The sequence below is a fragment of the Vulpes vulpes genome, chromosome 12, assembly GCF_048418805.1.
Source record: "Vulpes vulpes isolate BD-2025 chromosome 12, VulVul3, whole genome shotgun sequence".
NCBI classification, from domain to species: Eukaryota; Metazoa; Chordata; class Mammalia; order Carnivora; family Canidae; genus Vulpes; species Vulpes vulpes.
In genome coordinates this window covers 88,998,065-89,019,060 of record NC_132791.1, presented here as the reverse complement: position 1 = coordinate 89,019,060, position 20,996 = coordinate 88,998,065, and the positions used below count along the sequence as shown (strand labels likewise).

The 20,996-nt window shown below is 38.2% G+C and overlaps 1 protein-coding gene across 16 annotated transcripts in view; it reads left to right on the top strand.

The window, feature by feature from the left end:
- The window catches only part of PHACTR1 (phosphatase and actin regulator 1), a 559,986-nt gene that overhangs the window by 34,622 nt on the left and 504,368 nt on the right, over nucleotides 1–20,996 (top strand). For all 16 annotated transcript variants that reach the window (XM_072729123.1, XM_072729124.1, XM_072729127.1 and 13 more), the window contains one exon: nucleotides 10,097–10,243. In XM_072729123.1, the coding sequence (XP_072585224.1) occupies nucleotides 10,097–10,243 (147 nt within the window). The remainder of the gene's footprint in view (nucleotides 1–10,096; nucleotides 10,244–20,996) is intronic.

The window sequence follows — 20,996 nt, the reverse complement described above, 5'->3', positions numbered from 1 at the left end:
TTCAACTCTTTAACACTTATACTTTAATGCTTTCTTTGAATTTCAATTTTCTCAGCGATCCCAGAATGTCCTTTATAGCACTCTTTCCCTGCAAGACGGGATCTAGTCCGGAGTCAGTTCAGTCAAAGTTCTGGCTTCAGTACAGAGTCAGTCTAGAGTCAAATATCTTTTATCTCCTTTTACCTGGAAATTTTCAAAGCCTTAAGCCTTGTCTTTTAAAACATTGGCTTTAAAAAAAAAAAAAAAAAGAAAAAGAAACACAGTTCTCCTTCTCCTTTTTAAATAAACACTTCCTACTTTTGAAGTTGTCTGACATTTCCTCATTGTTCTAGTCAGGTTACTCATTCTAGGATGGAACACTCCAAGAGTAAGGTCATGTTCTCTGGAGGCACTCAATATCCATTTGTCCCTCCATGGCATGGTAATTTTGATTGTCCAGTCAATGTGTTTTCCAATTTCTCCCTTGAAACTAATGAATCCGTGGGAGAAGTTTTAAGATCATGAAAATATTATCATCAAAGTTTCCTCCTAGACTTAGCATCTATTATGGATCTTTATTTGATCTTTTTTTTTTCCTTGCTTGATCTTTATTACAATGGCTGCAAAATGATGATGATTTTCTAGGTCCTGAACTCCTTCTGAATTGAAGTGTCACCTCTCTGCATTCTTTTGGAAACAAGAGCCCTCCCCTTTCCTGAATCTCTTTATCTAGTCATTTATCCAATTACTACCAGTTTTATCCACTCATCTATTTATTATTAGGACTCGTGAATGCCCATTATTAACAATTTATCATTTATTAGTGGACTTAATTATTATTATTTTTTGTTTTGTTCAAATTGTTCCAGATTTGGCCAATGCAACCCCCTTCAAGTTGCCTCCTATGTTTTTGTGACATGCCCCTTAATTTGGAGGAACACTGCCTTGTTTCTGGCATAATAAGACTATTCTTATTCTTCCATTATTCTTTATATGCATTTCCAATCTAGTTATTTGTTGTTGTTTTTAATGCAGCACAGAATGCTGAGAATAGAACATTTAAAAGATCATGGTTATAAAAGACAGATATGATGATAGCCTAAAACTAATACTAAGAAAAAAAAATACAGAATTTTGGGTAGTGGAATGTAGATAATCACAAAGATGGCCCAACTCATTAGGAAACTATTTAATCAGATCAAATTAAATAGTTATTAATAGTATGGTTTTGTAAATATTTGGTACTTAAATGCAATGATTATCATATTTATTTGTGCATATTAATAAGGTGGAAGCTTTTTTTAAATAATAAATTTATTTTTTATTGGTGTTCAATTTGCCAACATACAGAATAACACCCAGTGCTCATCCCGTCAAGTGCCCCCCTCAGTGCCCGCCACCCAGTCACCCCAACCCCCCTCCCTCCTCCCCTTCCACCACCTCTAGTTCGTTTCCCAGAGTTAGGAGTCTTTATGTTCTGTCTCCCTTTCTGATATTTCCTACCCATTTCTCCTCCCTTCCCTTCTATTCTCTTTCACTATTATTTATACTCCTCAAATAAATGAGTACATATAATGTTTGTCCTTCTCCGATTGACTTACTTCACTCAGCATAATACCCTCCAGTTCCATCTATTCTAGGCTACCCTTGCATTCTTAGGGAAAACTTGGATTAGTAGGCATTTTTTAAAAATGATTTTTATTGGTGTTCAATTTACCAACATACAGAATAACACCCAGTGCTCATCCCGTCAGGTGTCCCCCTCAGTGCCCTCCACCCAATCACCCCAACCCCCCTTCCTCCTCCCCTTCCACCACCCCTAGTTCATTTCCCAGAGTTAGGAGTCTTTATGTTCTGTCTCCCTTCCTGATATTTCCCACACATTTCTTCTCCCTTCCTTTATATTCCCTTTCACTATTATTTATATTCCCCAAATGAATGAGAACATACACTGTTTGTCCTTCTCCGATTGACTTACTTCACTCAGCATAATACCGTCCAGTTCCATCCACGTTGAAGCAAATGGTGGGTATTTGTCGTTTCTAATGGCTAATATTCCATTGTATACATAAACCACATCTTCTTTATCCATTCATCTTTCGATGGACACCGAGGCTGGTGGAAGCTTTTTTTAACTGAAAAAAGAGCTTGTGCATTTGTTTTTAAATTGATAATAGTTGTATCAAATAACTACAATACTCTACATACCATAATATTCTCCAGGATATATTAGTTTATGTAATAATGTACATATTTTATTTCTAAATGTTTAGTAGGGGGATCCCTGGGTGGCTCAGTGGTTGACTGTCTGCTTTCGGCCCAGGGAGTGATCCTGGAGACCCGGGATAGAGTCCCACTTCGGGCTCCCTGAATGGAGCCTGCTTCTCCCTCTGCGTGTGTCTCTGCCTCTCTATCTGTGTCTCTCATGAATAAATAAATAAAATCTTTAAAATAAATAAATAAATAAATGTAGTAAATGGTGACTAGCAAATTTGTATTAAGGTAAGCAAAATTCTATGAGCTGACAAGTTTTCTAAAATTAATTTTTTACTGATATATGTATAGTGATGTACACAAATATAAAATATATGACTTAAAGAACTTTTACAATAGTAATCACTTTTTCTAAAAGGTATAATCATCACTCAAGTCAAGATATAGAAAGGTTCCTTTGTCACACCTTCTAAGACATTATCTTTCTAATTAACCTCCTATCAATGTGTATTAGCTTTATTTATTTTTCTTGAACCTCACATAAATGGAATATATACATATTCATGTAATATATAGGTCTGGCTTCATCTGTTTAACATTATGTTTATGAGATTCATCTATCTTGTTTGTAGTGATAGTTTGTTCTTTTTCATTTCTATGAAGTATGACACTAATTTAAATATTATTATTATTTTTGTACATTTTGCCTTTATTTTTTTTAAATTTTTTAAGATTTTTATTTATTTATTCATGAGAGACACACAGAGAGAAAGAGAGGTAGAGACACAGGCAGAGGGAGAAGCAGGCCCCGTGCAGGGAGCCTGACATGGGACTCGATCCTGGGTCTCCAGGATCACTCCCTGGCCTGAAAGCAGTGCTAAACTGCTGAGCCACCTGGGCTGCCCTACATTTTGCTTTTAATGGTTATTTAGGCTGTTTCCAGTTTGGGGATGTTATAAATACATCTGGTATGGACATCCGTGTCCATGTCATAGGGTGTTTATGTGTTTATCTATACTTATGTATACTGTGTGTGTAAATAGGTGTCCAGAGTGGTTTTACAAGTTTACATTCTCACTAGCTTTCACAAGAGCCCCAATTCTTCTACATCCTCACTAATACTTGGCATTGAATGACTTTTAAGTTTTAGCCAGATTGATGGGTGTGTAATGATATGTCATTAGGCTTTTAATTTTAATTTACTTTTAAGTAATGATTTTAAGCATCTTACTGTACATTTGGATTGTCTTGTGTATGAAGTGCTTGTTCTTTTGTCCATTTTAAAAATATTGAGTTGTATTGCCTGTCTTTTCATTATTGTCTTAGAGGTTCTTTATTTATTCTGGTTACAAATCCTTTGTCATATACAAAACTTAGAATATCTTTTCCCAATCTGTGGCTTGCCTTGCCACTGTCTTTATTCTTTTACGATTTTCTTTTATTTTTTTAAAATATTTTATTTATTTATTTGAGAAAGAGAGCACAAGCATGAGGGAGAGAGCAGAGAGAGAAACATACAAAGCCAACTCCCTGCAGAACATGGAGCCTGATGCAGCTTCAGAGGGGCTTCATTCTAGGACCCTGGGATCATGACCCAATCCAAAGCCAGAAGCTTAACTGATTGAATCACTCAGGCACCCCTAAGATTTTATTTTATTTTTAATATATATATATATATATTATTGAAGTTCGATTTGCCAACATATAGTATAACACCCAGTGCTCATCCTGTCAAGTGCCCCCCTCAGTGCCCATCACCCAGTCACCCCTGCCTCCCCACCCACTTCCCCTTCCACTACCCCTTGTTTGTTTCCCAGAGTTAAGAGTCTCTCATGTTTTGTCACCCTCTCTATTTTTTCCCACCCATTTCCTAAGATTTTATTTTTAGAGTAATCTCCACACTCAAAGTGGGCTTAAACTCAAATTCTCAAGATCCCAGGATCAAAAGTAGCATGCTCAGAGCCATTGACTGAGCTAGTCAGGTGCCCTGTCTTTTCTTTAAGAACACTACATGTAGTTTATTTGTACCAAGTTGTTGAACTTATATGAGCATAAACATGTTTGTAGTATTCTCTTATTATTCTTTTAATAGATATAGGATCTATAGTGATTACTTATGTTTGATTTCTGATATTGGTAATTTGTATGCTCTCCAATTTTTATCTTTGTTATGCTTGCTAGAAGTTAATCAATTTTATTGATTTTTTTTTGAAGAATGAGCTTTTTGTTTCATTTGCTTTTTTATTGTTTCCATGTTCTCAATTGCACTGACTTCTGATCTTATCTTTATTAGTTCCTTTCTTCTACTCACTTTAGATTTATTTTCCTCTTCTTTCTCTAAGTTCTGGAGGTAGGATTATTGATTTGAGAATTTCCTCTTCTCTCATATGGACATTTAGTGCATAAATTCCGCTATCAGCACTGTCTCAGCTGCATCCCATATATTTTGGTATGTTGCATTTTTTAATTGTATCTTGTGATGAACAAAAGTTCTTAATTTTAATAGCATCAATATGCCTGTTTATTCTTCTATTGTTAGTACTTTTCATGTCCTATTTAAGAGTCTAGGCCTTAAAATATACTTATAGGAAAAAATTTTCTTCTAGAGACTTTATTGTTTACCATTCACTATTAGGTCCATGATCCACTTGGAATTGAATTTGTGGGTGGTGTGAAATAGGGACCAAAGTTTGTTTTCCACCATATGAATATCCAAGTGATCAAGCACTATTTATTGAAAAGTCCATCTTTCCCTCACAATACTGCAGTGGACCTCTTGTCATAATCAGGTCACTGTTTATATATGGGTTTATTTTTAAATTCTCTGTTCTCTTCCATTTGTCTAATTATCTTACTTTGTTTTCAAATTCTATACCTTTATAATAAGTCTTGGTATCCTCTATATCCTACATTTAAATCTCCAGTTATTTTCTTATTATTTGTCATGATAAGGCTACTCTTATCCCTTTGCATTTTCACACAAATTTTAGAATCAATTAGCCAATTTAAAAAAGTTTGGAATCTCATTTAATCTATAGATCAATTTGAAGATACTGATGCCTTTACATAGTGTGTCCTTTAATCCATGAACATGAGAATGGGTTACTCATCCCACTCCTCATTTATTTAGATCTTCTTAATTTCTTTCAGCAGTGTTCTGTAGTTTTTCATATAGCGGTCCTGCTCATCTTTTGTGGGGTTTATTCATAGGTATTTGGTGGTTTTGATACTATTGTAAATGATTTTTTATAAATTATACTTTCTATTTTTTTCAGTATATTGAAACAAAATTGATGTTTTTTTACTGCTATCGTATCAGTGATGTCAAATTCACTTATTATTTCTAATAGTTTGGATTTTTATGGATTCTATATGTATATTCTCATAGCATACATGACTCATCACAATTTTATTCGTTTTACAATCATTATATCTTTCTAATTATATTTCTTTTCTTTAACTTAAAAGTCATTGCATTGACCAAGACTTCCAGTATAATGTTGAATACAAGTGCTGAGAATGGACGAAGTTTGAAAATCTAGGTACTCAGGTCTCAGGTCTCATCCCCTCAAAATTCAGTAGGTTCAGGTTGAGGGCCTCAAAAATCTACATTTTAACAAGTATTCTAAGCAATATCAATGTAGGGGTACCCTAGAAACACATTTTGAGTAATACTTTTAAAGCTTCACTCACCTGAAGAGTTTTCTTGATTAGGATGGAATCAGGAGCACTCCTCTTTCTTCCTTATCTTCCCACCTTCACTTCTTCCATGCTAGCAATGTTATTTTTCTGATCACCCTCTTGTGCTGCCTTTCTTTCTCTGTCTCTAGTTCTGGATACAACATGCAGGGTCTTCAGTATTAAAATGTTGACTGGCTTTAGAAAAGAAAAAAATCTTTTTTTTTTTTTTTTTATTATTTATTTATGAGAGCCATACAGAGAGAGAGAGAGAGAGAGAGGCAGAGACATAGGTAGAGGGAGAAGCAGGCTCCATGCACTGGGAGCCTGACGTGGGATTCGATCCCGGGTCTCCAGGATCGCGCCCTGGGCCAAAGGCAGGCGCCAAACCGCTGCGCCACCCAGGGATCCCGAAAAAAATCTTTTTAATAGCACCAACATGCTTGAGTCAGCAGTCCTATTCAAAAAGAAACAATCTTTTTAAAAAAGTATATTCAAAAGTTGTTGAGATCACAGTTGAATTCAGTTCTTTCTATATACATATCCACACCCACACATGCATGTACACAAACAATCATATGGGTCTTGCTACATGATGGAAACAGTATGAGGAAAAAAACAGATTCTAAAGGATACAAAGTTGTAGAAAATAAACTTTAATAATAGGAAATCACTAGAGAGAAATATAGAGACCATGTGGTTTCCTAAATATGGCTAGTTACAAATCAAAGACACAATGTATTTTCTTAGATTAAGAGACAAAATATGCCATGGATATTTATGGAAAGAAGAAGAGAGAGAAAAATAGCTGCAAATACAGAGTATTATAGCTAGGCAGGGCCTTAAGATCGCGTTAGGTGGCCCTGGCATTTTTGTAGCTGAAGTAACAGAGATCCAACCTGGTAGAGTGAGTGACTTGCACAGTGTTACTTGGTGAGGTAGTGGGATGCACCCAGCATCCCAGATTCCACTTCAGAGTTTCTTGCTTGATGTCATTCACATAGTTTATGATAAGAGATCACGTATATGAAAGGAATCCCAGAGAATAAGGAATGTGGAAACAAAAGTGAGTCCTTCATATAGGATAAGAGAGAGCTACGGGAAATGGAATCAATTTTGTCAGCAAGTTGTAAGAAAAGATGTGAGAAAGGAGGCAAAGTGAAAAAAGAATGGGAAAAACTAAATGAGACAAAGAAAACAGTTAAATTACGGAAGTCAAAAAATGGAAGATAATAGAAATAAAAATACAATAAAATAATTCAAGAACATGTAGATCAATGTAGTATTTTTATATCATTTTCATCAAAAGTATATCTATCTAGAATTATTTTAATAATAAAATTTTTAATTTTATATTTTTTATAATTTTATATTTTTATTTATAAATTATAAAATTTTAATTTTATTATTAAAATAGTATTTTTAATTTCATTAAAAATTTAATGAAATTGTATAAAAGTACATTTAGACTCCTGTAAAGAGAAGTACACCTAAAGTGGTAACAATGTTAAGTTCTTGATCTTCTAAAATGCTGAAGGAAGAAGATATAGAAATCCAAAGAGGTACTTCTCTCTATCAGGAACCATTAAATCTAAAATCAAAGAAACACAAAGAAAGCTAAGGCTAGCTGTTTTTTCAAATATCTGTATTTTTTTTTTCTTTTTAAGACATGGATAATGAATGAAAATACAAGAGATGGAGAATCTCAAAGATTTTTGAACAGTCAAGTGTCACTGGCTTAATTCAAAGAGAGTAGAGTTTTTGCAGTATTCAGAATTGTTGGACTTTATTTCCTTACTTTTGCATTTCCTTAAGAGCCTGAACCTAAATGTTACAATCATAATATTGGTTTGCTGCCTGAGTAGCCATTTAAAAACATTAACCTTCATGGTTCATTTGATGAACCAAATACTCCTGTTGTGTCTCCTGGGAGAGGAGACATCCATTTTTAATCTATATTTAACAGAGATAAACTGGACACAATCATGAGGCATCATAGAAAAGTGAATTTTAAGTGTGGCTAGTCAACCAAATATATACTTAGCAAATCAATATACTGGTTAAGGACACAGGATTTAAAATCAGGCAGACATGGGTTTGGTCCATAATTCACTCTTTACTACTCATTACTTTTTCTCTCCTTCTTCCCTCCCTCCCTCCCTTCCTCTTCTCCCTTCTTTTATTAAAAAATATCTATTGAGTATTTACTATGTGCTAGGTTCATGCCATAGACTAGTGGGCTAGTTATCTGACATTCCTGAGAGAGAACATGGAAAGTTTATAGAGAAGAAATTTGTGGTGTGTGACATAAGCAAAGGTGCAGATGCAGAAGTGAGCCAGACTGGGACAAATCTGAGCAGACTGGAAGCAAATAATGGGGGATGAGTTTGGAAAAACATGTTAAAGTCAGGTTGTGAAGGGCTTTGCATGCCAGGATAGGCAATTTCAAATTAACGGTGCAGATAATTGGCAAACAATTAGAAATTGAATGATTTGGGAGGAATCTAGTACAGAAAGCCAAAGGAGGAGACTACTTCAAGAACAGTTTATTGTGTACTTCAGAGCAGACAAGAAAGAAACGGATTTAACTGTTAAAAGAATATGATGACCTTTAACATAAGTTTGGGTGGTAGGGATGGAAACCAGTGGTGGGGATGAAAGCGGGGATTGAGGGTGAAGACATGGACCCTGTGTAGCAAGAGTTCCAAGGGAAGCATAAGCAGAATGAGAAGGAAATAGTATGGTAGAGCTTGAGGAAGCAGCGAGGCCAAGGGCAGGTATATTTTTCCCAAGATGAAGCGTTACTAGCTATGTGTAGAGTAAAAGACCCGTGTGGAGAGACTGAAGACTCTAGGGTGCAAGAGTTCCGAACTGACAGCAGAAGTGCAGAGGGAAGTCTTGCAGAGCTGGGGCAGCACTTCTTCCTCTGAGATGGAAGGGTATGACTTGACACTGAGATTTCCTTTGTAGCAGGGAGGGAATCAAGGCAACATTTATCTGTGTACTCCAGGTGAGCTCTTATTAGAAAGAAGAGTGGCAACATCAAGCCACAAAAAGACCAAGTGACTGAGGCCGTAGAAAGACAAACATAAAAGAGGTTAGCCCATCAATAGATTCAGTAGGAGCATCAAACCATTCTGATTCACACTCCAGAAACCTTTCTACTTCCTTCTGTGCTGTGTAATGTGGGAAATTTGCAGTGCAAACATTCAAAGAAATGTGAAGTGCTCTTGATCTTCACCTCAGTGGTACAGGGTTATAGAGACTACAGGTCCAGTGCAAAGACCATTGTGTGTCCCCTAAAGCCACGAAATAAAGAAAAAACTTAAAGGTTAAAATGAATGGGTGTTTATGTAGGCATAAACACATCCTAGAAGTTCTCTGTGAGTACTCAGAGTCTGCATTCAAAGTATCAACTCTGAAAACTCTATGGCCCAACTGCTTCCAAACTTGCATATATCTTTCCTCCACCGACCCTCCACCTCTAGGGTCAAGGGGACTGGTAAGAGAGCTTCTGAAGTTTGCAGATCCGGTGGCGTCTTTATCTGAGCTCGGGGTTGGGAAAGAGGGAGCCTAGGGGTACCCTGGGTGCAGCGCCCTCCCCTGTGACCACCGTGGGGGGGGGGGGGGCTTGCACTCCAGCAATAATAATCCCTCACGAAGCCGGCTGAAGTAGGTCCATCTGGCCAGGCATCCTCAGTCTGAGGGAACCCTGTGGGTTAAGGAGACCCAAGTGTGTACTTGAAGAGCCGAGTAAGTGCGTTTGGCGGGAGAGGGCACAGTGCTGACTGGGCACCTTTGCTTTGGAGTCTTCCCTTTCGCATCAGCCTATCTGTGCCAACAGCTGAAAAAACTGGGGCTGCGGGCAGGAGGCGGGGTGTCGGTCGGGAACACTGACCCATTGGCCCTGTGGCTGCAAGAGGACTTAGGGGCGCCCTGGCGCAAGCCAAGGGAGAGCCTCATCTCTGCTCCGGTCCACAAATCCTTAACGGATTTTCTTTCTCTCCCTTCACCCTTTTCTCTCCTTTGCTCCCTTTCTCTCTCTCTCTCTCCCCCTCTTTTCTCTCCTTTGCCCCCTCTTTTCCCCCCTCCCTCCCCGTCCCCTTCCCTTCCTCTCCCCTCCCCCTCCCCTCCCCCTCCCCCTCCCCGGGTGGGAGCCTCTTCCTTTCCCCTCCTCCCCTTTTCCGCCTCTCTCCCTCTCTCCGCATCTCCTTCTCCCTCTCAGCTCGCCGGGCGACCCTGCTCCTGCCTCCCACATTAATGGCGGCATCTTCGGAGGATGATATAGACCGGCGGCCCATCAGAAGAGTCCGCTCCAAGAGCGACACGCCGTACCTCGCCGAAGCCAGGATCTCCTTCAACCTGGGGGCAGGTAAGGACGACGCTGTCGCCGGGCTCGCGCCCCCACCCCGCGCCCTGGCCCCCAGCCCCTGCCCCCCGGGGTGTCCCCCTCCTGGCGGGCCCTGCCCCCCGCCCGCCCCCCTTGCTACCCCGCCGGGCGCTGGGCTCGCTCCCTCGCTCTTTGTGTCGCCGGTACTGGGAGGGGGGGTGTGTGCGTGTGATGGGGGGGGGGTGCGCGCGCGTGTTGCGGAGGTGGGGGAGGGGAGTGCGCGGAGCCCTACATCCGCCCAGGACTCCCACGCGGGCTTTCCCCTTCCACGCGGAGAGGAAAGTGCTGTCAGTGGTAACAATGATCTTAGGGATCACCAAGAGCTGGGTCGGGCTGCCAGGGCACCGGCTGTGGGCGGAGGGTCTGGCAAGGCTCTGCTGGGGAGGTTTGCTGGCGGGGTTACTAGAGGGTGGAACTTGTTGGTGACACTCAGACCGGTGATCTCTGGGGGTGGGGGGGTGGGGGTTGACACCACTGCTGCGGTGTTGGCTGGGGAGAGGGTGTGGGGTTGACAGCCGGGGACAGGACCTTATCCTTTCACTGAGCTGTTGGAGAGCAACCCCAGGGATGATGATGATAATGATAACATGGTCTATAGGATACATGTTAGGTGATTTGACTGTCACTAGTCCTGGTGCCCAGAGTGGCCCAGAAGGCATTAAGTGGAAAGGACAACTGAGGTGAAGGAGGGAGGGAGGGAAGAAAGGAAGAGGCAATAGAAAGGAGTGAGAGACTCAGAGAGTCAAATTGCTTGGGTTGAGATCTCTCAGGGTACCTGATAAGAGGTACCCTGTGTCTGCTGTCCTCACTGCTGCTACTGCTCTAGATTCACAGGCGGACCTCACCCTCTGTTACTAGCAGATGATCACCATCACTGGAAGGAAGTTATTCCCCACTACCTCCATAGTGCTGCCTTGTCTGAACGCCTCCTAAGCATCCGCCCCAGTTTGTGCCTCTTCTTTTCTAGAGTCCCTCAGCATTCTAGCAATTCCAGTGCAAAAAGGGGGAAGACTACCCCTCAAAATAGGTTTGAAAACCAGATAATAGCTCTTTCTTTAGCAAACTAAATCCTTGGAAACGGAACTGAATCAAAGTATGTGTGTGCCCGTGTTGGGGGCAAAGAGAACCTTTAAATGATAAGTATTGTATACACTGTTGAGAAGTTTGGACAAAGGAGAAAACTCTGATGAGAGAAAGAAGATGTAGTGGCTAAGTAACCTTCTCTTCATGACTGAAAGAATGGCAACTAAAAGTACCAAAGTAGCCAAGTTCCTTGGAGTGTTATTTTCCTGTGTTGGTGATTTGGGGTTTTAATCATATGTTCCTCATCACTCCTAAAATGTTTTCCTTTGGATTTAGGGCTGGGGAAATGACTTCTTTATTGGGGGAAGCTTTTGCCATTTTTGTGGCATGCTGTAGTAGCCTGTGGTCTCATTTTGGAACTGTTAATCCTTCACTGGTATGTTCCAGATTCAGGATGTGGATGTGAGGAGTCTTCAAAAGTACTGAGAAGAGTTGTTGTTGTTTTTTTTTTTTTTATGACTGAGATTGTTTTATCACGGAGCGATATTAGAAATTGTACCACTGACCTCTTTGCTACCAAACTCTGGTATACTCCTTGGTGTCTTTGGCTTAACACAGGAGAAAAAGGGCTAGAGTGGCAGTTTGTAAAGGTTGTTTAACCTTGTTTTACTTTTACAACAAAACAATAAAATAAAACACTAAAGGGAGCTTCAAGTTTCAGCCACTACTGAGTGAGGTTGAGCATTTGCCACCAGATTAAACTCAGTGACTTGCAATCTTTTATTCTGGTTGAATTACTCTGGAGGCCAATTAAAAGATTGGACTTTTCAGTCAAGACTTGTTTCCCTTTAATCTGGAAATACAAGCCCAATGGGCTCCACGTGCCTTCTGTATGTCCCTTAGAATCCCTCTGATAGCAAGAAAAGACACCAGCAAGAAAGAGAAATGCCATCCAGAGGATGTTGGAAAGAAGGGGGGGGCGGGTGTGCAGTCGCCATGGGCTCTGTTCTGCAGTTAGGGGAGCTGTCCTCGCTTGTGGTGCTGAAGCAAAGAGCTGTGCGACAAAGACCTAACTGTAAGCAAGACACTCGAGGGAGGGGTCCCCTGTCCCTCCCAGTGATGGAGTCCCAGGGAAAATGCAGAAGATCTAGGCACCGAAAACTTTTCTATCCCTGCCCACCTACATTTACAGCCTGTTTACTACCCTCACGCCCACTGCTCCACTGCTCAAGTCAGGCAGTTCTGCTCTAATTTTGCGCAGGCTGCTCACTCCTGGCGCTTTGTTTATTTTCCAGCTGGTTTCTGGTTGCTTTCCTGACGTAGTAAGATCTATTCGCAGATGTGCCTTTCCCCCGCGTTTAAAAGTAATTGTAACCCCTGGTTTAAAAAGCAAACAGCCTTGTTTATCTCCTTGAGCAGCAAGTTGTAATTAAACTATTAGTGTCGTTATCAGCGTTACTGAGCAGAGGAGTCTGCACACTTCTAATAAATTACATAATTTGGGCATAGAGAGAATTTTGTCTCTTAACAACAATTTACAAACAATTAAGCAAGGAAGTTTTCATCTGCCCTTTATTCTCACTCCTCTTCTACCCCCCAAATACTCACTTATTGTTTATTCTTTCCAGAGAAAATTTTTATTGGTTTAAACTATTTATGTTTAATTTTTGCTTTCCCACACCCACTTATTACATATTTTAGAGGTTTAGTAATGCTTCATGGACTAAATATACATATATTCATTTTATTTGGATATCACAAAGTCATTTTGGGTACCAACACCCTTAAACTAAACTATAGAGTTGCCAAATAAAGTGGACAGGGCATTTTGAATACTAATTAAATACTTAAGCATCCTTTCAACTACATCCTGTCCCTGAGGGCACTTAATATCATTTCAGAAATAACTCCACAGCTTGAGTGAAAGATATACTCCTTCACCTACAGTCCCAAGTCAATCAAAGAATAGCACCAAAATGTGGGTCTTACATCAGTTTATGAAGATGCAAATTTCAAGTTTCAGCCTAAACTGACAGGGTATAGAACAGAAGTTTTCTGAACCATGATTTCCATTTTTCAAAAAGAGCCCCTTTTATAGGTTTTTAACTTCTATTCAGCACTTAGTGTATTATGCTAATATTGATAATGATTGTTTACTGGAGGTAGTATAAATGCTGCAGAAAATTAAGCCAATGTATTTGCTGAAACTTACCTAGACACATCAGACCTCATTTAAAACATTGAAAGAGGTTTCTTTTTTCCTGAGAAATTAAAATGTGTTATAAGGACATCGTGTAACAGAAGAATGTATTCACACTATTAGTAGCAAGTGTTTCTAATTGTGTTCTCACTTGATAATGAACATCACTGACATTTAGCTTGTGAGAACTTACCCTGCCTTATGAGGTCATTCATTCACTGCATTCAATGCAGTGAATGCTCATCTGGCGGATGTTTTCCTATAGGCTAGTGTGTTTTATTTATCTTTATATTGAGAGTATATAGAAGAGTATTTGATATATACATATTTGATACATGCTGAAACTGAAAAGTTCTCTGTAATTACACACTGAGGTGAATAGAGGTATTATGGTAAATAGAAGATTTAAGCTCATCAGAAATTTCTTAGAGGAATGTCAGAAGAAGGAGGACTAGTCACCCTGATGATTTAGGATTTTTAAAACCCAAAACCAATATTGGGCCACAATTGAGAACAGTAAGTACTTCTCTAATCATAAGGAAGTTTAACTTTTGTTGACATTTCAGAATTGCTTTTATGTGGAGTAGATTTTAAGTTAATAGCATGGTCAACCTCAGAATACCTATCTTCTTTGGGAGTTCAAGATCTGTTTTAGTCTCTGATGTCATTCAAGGGTAACTGTTCCTGACTTCTACTGGTCTTCTCCACTCTTTCAGGCACTGAGGATAATAGTCAAAATTGGCTTGTTCTGGCTGCCTGTAAGAATGGATGGGTTAGCCAGATTAAGTTATAAACTGGGTCTAAGGAGATCTCTTTCTTTCCTACCTTTCTTGAGAAGGAAGACTGTCTCTTAGTTAAATTATGAAAACCTATGATACTAAGAAGTGACAACCCAAAATATGCCATTATCACTTAGCAATGAGAATTCTCCGTAGGCAAAATTGTGAATATTGTCATACTGAACCAAGATTGTTTCACCAATCAGAAGGTCCGGATAAGCATCTTCTTTCACTTTTTCATTGAAGAATGTCAATGCCTCCATATATATATATATATATATATATATATATATATATACACACACACACACATATATATATATATTTTTAAACTTATTTCAAATTGAAGACATCATATGGGTCTGGCTTTTATTTGATGGGCCCAAAATCTGCTTGAAAGTATTGCTTCTAAGAGAAAAAGAAAGAAAAAGAAAGAAAGAAAGAAAGAAAATAATGGGTTTCATATTCAGTAGCCACAATCCAAATGGATGGCCATGTAGTTCACCAGAAGCTTCAATTATTGGACTTTCTAAGGGTCTGCCCTCCTTCTTTACTGTTGTTAAAGCTAACCAACCTGTAATCTCATTACGTAATACATTCAGATGGTACTGATGAAGACCACTCCAGACAATATAAATAATATAAACAAGGTAAAGTAAATAATTAACAATATGAGGAAATGGGAAGCCCTTTGCTGTTAATATTTATCTTGGCTGCTTACAATGTCATCATTTCAACAACAATTCATACATTTATGAGACAACTCAAACATAAAATCTGTGTCACATGGTTTAATTTCTTGGGATCTCTGGTCTGAGCATTATTAATTTTTTTTAAGATTTAAGTATTATATTTATTGTTATCACTAAATGATAAGTTGCTTGTTTAGTTTGTCTATAAATGTATATATATTATATATGTTGTATATTATGTATATATTTTTTTGATTTCATGAAAGACCATGGAGGTGTGTTTTATATGAAAAATATGAATCAAGAGTCAGAAAAACTTGATTTTAATGCATCTCTGCCTCTAAAAGCATGGGCAAGTCATTTAATTTTTCTAGGCTTGATTCATTCAGCCCTAAGATGAGAGATTTAGATTTTAAGATCTCTAAAGTCTCATCCAACCTAAAAATTTTCTATGAATAAACCAGTACTTCTAACTCTTGCTGTACTATTGGGTATACACTATACCACTGATTTTTATATGCCATCTTATTTATGGTATAAAGCATATAGTAGAATAGCATAATTATAGCAATAATTAAAATATTTGATCACAGCTAGTTATGAATATAAGTTTAATTAAAAGAAGAATTAACAAATATTAATAATCAATAATTAATTCTTAATAATTAACAATGTGCTCGAAGGCCTATCTACATACATCATCTTAATTAAAATGTTTTAAATTTGAATATTCAGGGATTAGAGTCTTTTACATGATTGATGCTTTGTAAATGTTTGTTGTATGATTGAATAAGGTATTGGAGAAATCATAGCAATGAATGGCAAGTGAGAAAACTAAGTATTAATCCAGTCTCCCAATTGGCATTTTAGTTTTTTAGCCTGTACTCTTTATAATTAACATGAATAGGGTATGTAAGATCTATATTTTCCCTTTATCCTTTTAAATTACCAGGAGAGGTAAATATATTCCTTTGGAATTCAGATAGAATAGCCTTAACTTCTACGCACTAACTGCAAAGTTTAGGCCGGAATTACAGAGAATTTCTTCTCCTTTTTCTTCCCAGGCATATATATTAACAGGAGCAAATAAGTTGTTGGTTGGAATAAGTGCAAAACAATATTTTTATGCATATATTTTAATACCAAACAAAAATATTTTATTATTACACTTGGACTTACTCCCTGATATATGCAACTTCAATTCATGATTATGTGCTGTACAAGCAGGCATTAAAACACAAGTGGAAACGAAAGATAGTTTGTAGAGCTATTTCTCTCCTTGACTTGATAAGGTGAAAAAGGAGACGTATATTATAGACTGTATTATATCATAAAAACAAAAGAGGCCCTGAAAGAACTATTAATAGATATAATATGTTTCTCACTGAATGATACAAGAATTCTAGCATTTTTTCCCTTTGTTTTGCCGCTGTCCCCACCCACTTTGTTTTTGTTTTTGGTTTTTTCCCACCCACTTTGGTAGATGATAAAGTGAATGTGATTTCAGGAGGAAAAAAAGTGGACTTTGTTAAGACTGTAATTGCTTTAATTTACAAGTCTTTTATATAATGTAGGATAGTTAAATAAAAGACAAAATCAATTTTCTGGCCTTATTGAATGATGATGGATTGGCATAACTTTCTACACAGGTTATCGAAGGACATCAGGAATAATCACACTACTAGTTATTTGACATTTATAAAGATACGTGTTGTGTAAAAGCCTGTAGCTTTCCTATTGATCTTTTCTTCCACATCTGTGTATCTTAAACTAACAATTCAGGAGCAGAATCCTTGAATAGTAAACACTTGGGCTGTAATAGTAGTCATGAGTATTCAATGTATATCTTGGTTTTGAAACTATACTGAACTTTATCATTATTATTGCTTGCTATTTATAGACATAGAAAGCTCATTATATCAAGATCTCTACCAAACATATGATAGCAGGTTGGTTTAATACTCAATAATGGTTTGAACAAGAGTACAGAAAAAGCTTCATTATGTTTGAATTTATCCCTATTCCATTTGGGCCCTGTGCTTTGTGGGAGAGGTGGAAGACATAAGAAGAAGTAATAATATAATAATATTTATTTATTTAGCAAATACTGAGAAGTTAAATATGTATTAGACCATGTTTTAGACATTTGGGAAACATTAGTGATCAAACAACATCTAATCCTCATAAATTTTAACTTCTAAAAGTGGATTATGGACAATAAACAATATAATATTTACATACATTGTATAGCATTTTATAAGTTAAGCACTAAGTCAAAAACAAATAAAGGAAGGTAAGAGTATAAGGCATGTGAAGGCAAAGAAAGGAGTAGATTGGAGGATAGGCAACACTGAGAAGAGGGAACGTGAACAAAGTTCTCCGAAGTAGGTGAGAGAATGAGCAATGCCAGTGTGGTTGGAGGACAGGATAAGAGAGAGCTCAGGGAAAGCAAGTGTAAAGGCCCTATGTCTGGAGTGTTCCTGGTATGTTCAAGACCTGGCAAGGAGCCCAGTGTGTCTGGAGAGAAAATTTGTGAGGCAACAGGAACCAGATTCCACAGGATCTGGCAGGTCACTGCCTGGCTTTGAATCTCCTCTTAGCGAAATGTGGGACGGTGCAGGGATTTAAGCATAACAGTAACACGATTTGAGATAGACTTTTATTTATTTATTTTTAAGATTTTATTTATTTATTCATGAGAAACACAGAAAAAGAGGCAGAGACACAGGCAGAGGGAGAAGCAGGCTCCATTCAAGAAGCCCGATGTGGGACTCAATCCCAGGAATCTGGGATCACGCCCTGAGCCAAAGGCAGACGCTCAACCGCTGGGCTACCCAGGCATCTCTGAGATAGATTTTTAGAAGGATCACTGGGGCAGCGGTGGTAAGAGAGTGGGACGATGAGGAAGCAGGGAAACTGATTTGGAAGCTATTACAATAACCCAGAGAAATAGTGATGGCTCAGCAAAGAGGTACAGCAGCCACAGTGAGAAGTGATCAGATTCAGTATGTATTTGAAGGGATAGCCAACAAGCTTTCGTGATGGATTTAGCATGGGTTGTAAGAGAAGAAAAGGAACACGAAGTCCCTCAAAGGTTTGACCTGAGCACCTACAGGATAAAAGAGCCATTTTGGAGCTCGAGGGAATGGTCAGAAGTTCAAATGCAGACATGTCAAATGTGAAATGCCTACCAGACATCTCAGTGGAGGTATCAAATGGGCAGTTAAACGGGCCTAAGGTTAAAAATGTGGTCTGGCTCAGAAATAAATATTTAACTTGTCTGTATATATAGAGTGTTTACTAACATTGACTGTGCTAGGGGCTTTATTAACATTTGCCCATTTATTTCTCATTGGTATAATTAATATAATCCTTATTTTATTGACTTTGAAATTAAGTCACAAAGAGGTTAAATCATTTAGCAATGATGATATAGATAATTAGGGGAATAGGTGAAGAATTGGAAGTTAGATCATCTTTTATATGACTCCAAACCCATATTCTTTTTTTAAAAAATATTTTTATTTATTTATTCATAGAGACACAGAGAGAGGCAGGCAGTGACACAGGCAGAGGGAGAAGCAGGCACCATGCAGGGAGCCCGACGTGGGACTCCATCCCGGGTCTCTGGGATCAGGCCCTGGGCTGAAGGTGGTGCTAAACCGCTGAGCCACCCGGGCTGCCCTCCAAACCCATATTCTTAATGGCTATGCTTTCTTATAAGAGACCAAGCTTATGTCAGCTTTGCCATAAGGACAAATTTTAAGCGGAATGTAGCGAAGAGAAAAAAAAATTGGTAGAACTAAAAATGCATCCTACCTCAGTATTTTAAAAAATGTTTGGCTAGGCCTCACTAAAAAATGCACTTTAGGGACGCCTGGGTGGCATAGTAGGTCAAAGAGCTGACTCTTGGTTTTGGGTCTGGTCGTGATATCATGGTTTCAAGCCCCACATAAGGCTCTGTGTTGAATGTGGAGCCTGTTTGAGATTCTCTCTCACCTCCCTCTGCTCCTCCCCACTTGTGCTTTCTCTCTAAAAAAAAAAAAAAAGAAGAAGAAGAAGAAATGCACTTTATGTCACCTCACATACACACTTGCATATTTATACCTGGAATAAAATATTCCTCAAAATACCCTTAATAGGTATGAATATACTCTGATGTTTTCTATATTATCCTATCCCATCCCTTCCCACCTCATTCCCTTCTAACATAGTCTAGTTATAAAAATGCTAGTTACAACCCATCTCAAGGATTTTACCACTACGGTTTAAAAAACATTACTTCATTGGTTGTTTACCAAGTGCTATTTCTGAACTCAGAAACAGTATTTACAAGGAAATACCACTTCGATACTTCTTCAATTCCCCCAAGAATGTGGTAAGTTCATTTTCTTAACTAGACATGAGTCAAGGCGAAAGAGAAAAACCCCAGAGTCAGGACCAACTTAGCTATTAGATACAATAGGCACAGATCCCAGGCTGACAATACTTTTCAAGGCCCACAAAAATGTTTTAATTTCTTTTAAAGTCAAGAAAAAAAATGAATATAATCCAGCCTGGTTTACATTTGTCTTTATACCAACATAGTAATAAAATATAGTTTTTATTTATTTTTTTTTAGTGAAAAGGATTTTTAAAGGCAAAAATGCCTAGGAGCCACGAAAGTCTTATAATGTAGCCCTGCAGAGTAGAAAGAGGACAGATAGAAGCCTTTCTTCTCCAAAGTAGTATAGTGGTCATGTGGATATATTCTTGAAACTAAACTTCAGTTTTCTCACCTATAAAATTGAATTAATAATAGTGACCATCCTGGAGGTGTTTTATTATTTTTTTCCCATAGAGTAGGTAATTTTTTTAAATGTGAAAAACTTAGAATAATGCCTGGCATAGAGCGAGTATTCATTACACAAAGCAGGGAGTGAGCGTTCTTACATTTCTGTGTTTTGCCTTACCTTCGTTCAATTCTTCCAAGATACTACAAAACAGAAAAGAATGGAAAGAATGAAAAGAAAAAGAAAAAAAGGAAGATGTCCTTCGAGTTACCACATCTTATAAAACTCAATGAACTACAAATTCAGGAACTTCCACGTAAAGAACAAATTTTCTTAGCTAAATTTCACCTCTACTCAATGAATCTTGTTTGGAGTACTGAATGAATATGACAAGCCCCAAATGAGAAAGGAAGTCACCTTCAGATTCTAAAAGTTAAAGAAATTTACGTTTAATAGTCTATCCTCTGAGAAGTTGAATGGATCAACTTTGAAAAGTTGATCTTTTGCAAATGGCCATTTGGAAATGGCTATCCCATTCAAATAACTACTGAACTTTCCAGTGATTCCCCTGGATGTGGAAGAGATGTTTTGTGGGAAGGGGAGGGAAAAAAAAAGAGTAAAGAAAGGGATACAGAGAGAAGAAAGGAGGAAGGCAAAGAGGGAGGAAGAAAAGAGAGAACACAAATTTTCAGTTTGAGGTGTCATCCACATAGGCCAGGTGGACATCAACAAATCACAGAATCTTAGCTTTTAAAAACCAGAAGGAGTATCCTCTTCCCTGAATCATGGGCACAAGTGTTCTGTGACGGGTTTGGAGAATTACTGATACCAAAATCTGAGTATGCTACTCAAGGGCTGTATCACCTCTGAATCTTTGAAACCTATACATGGAGACAACAATGTCTGCCTATTTTTTGTTGTCACTTTAAGGACCAAACGTAAAAATGCGTTGCCAAGAGCCATGTGCTATAACAAAGGCAAGAAACAGATGTGGTCAGGGTGAATGGGACAGCTTTAGAGGTCTAGCTCTGGCACAAATAAGGCATAGGAATGAAAATGTGAAAAACAGACTAATTCTACCTAAAATGTTGTCTTTGCCATAGCCAAAACTTCAATACAGCCTAATAGCCTAGAAAGACTGCCTATAGCATCTACCTTGCACCTCCACCATCAACTCTCATCATTGTATGAAGTGTGGCCGCATTGGGATATTATTATCCATCCATAAGAGACAAAGTGCTTGAATTTTTAGAAGTGCTTGTCATTTTG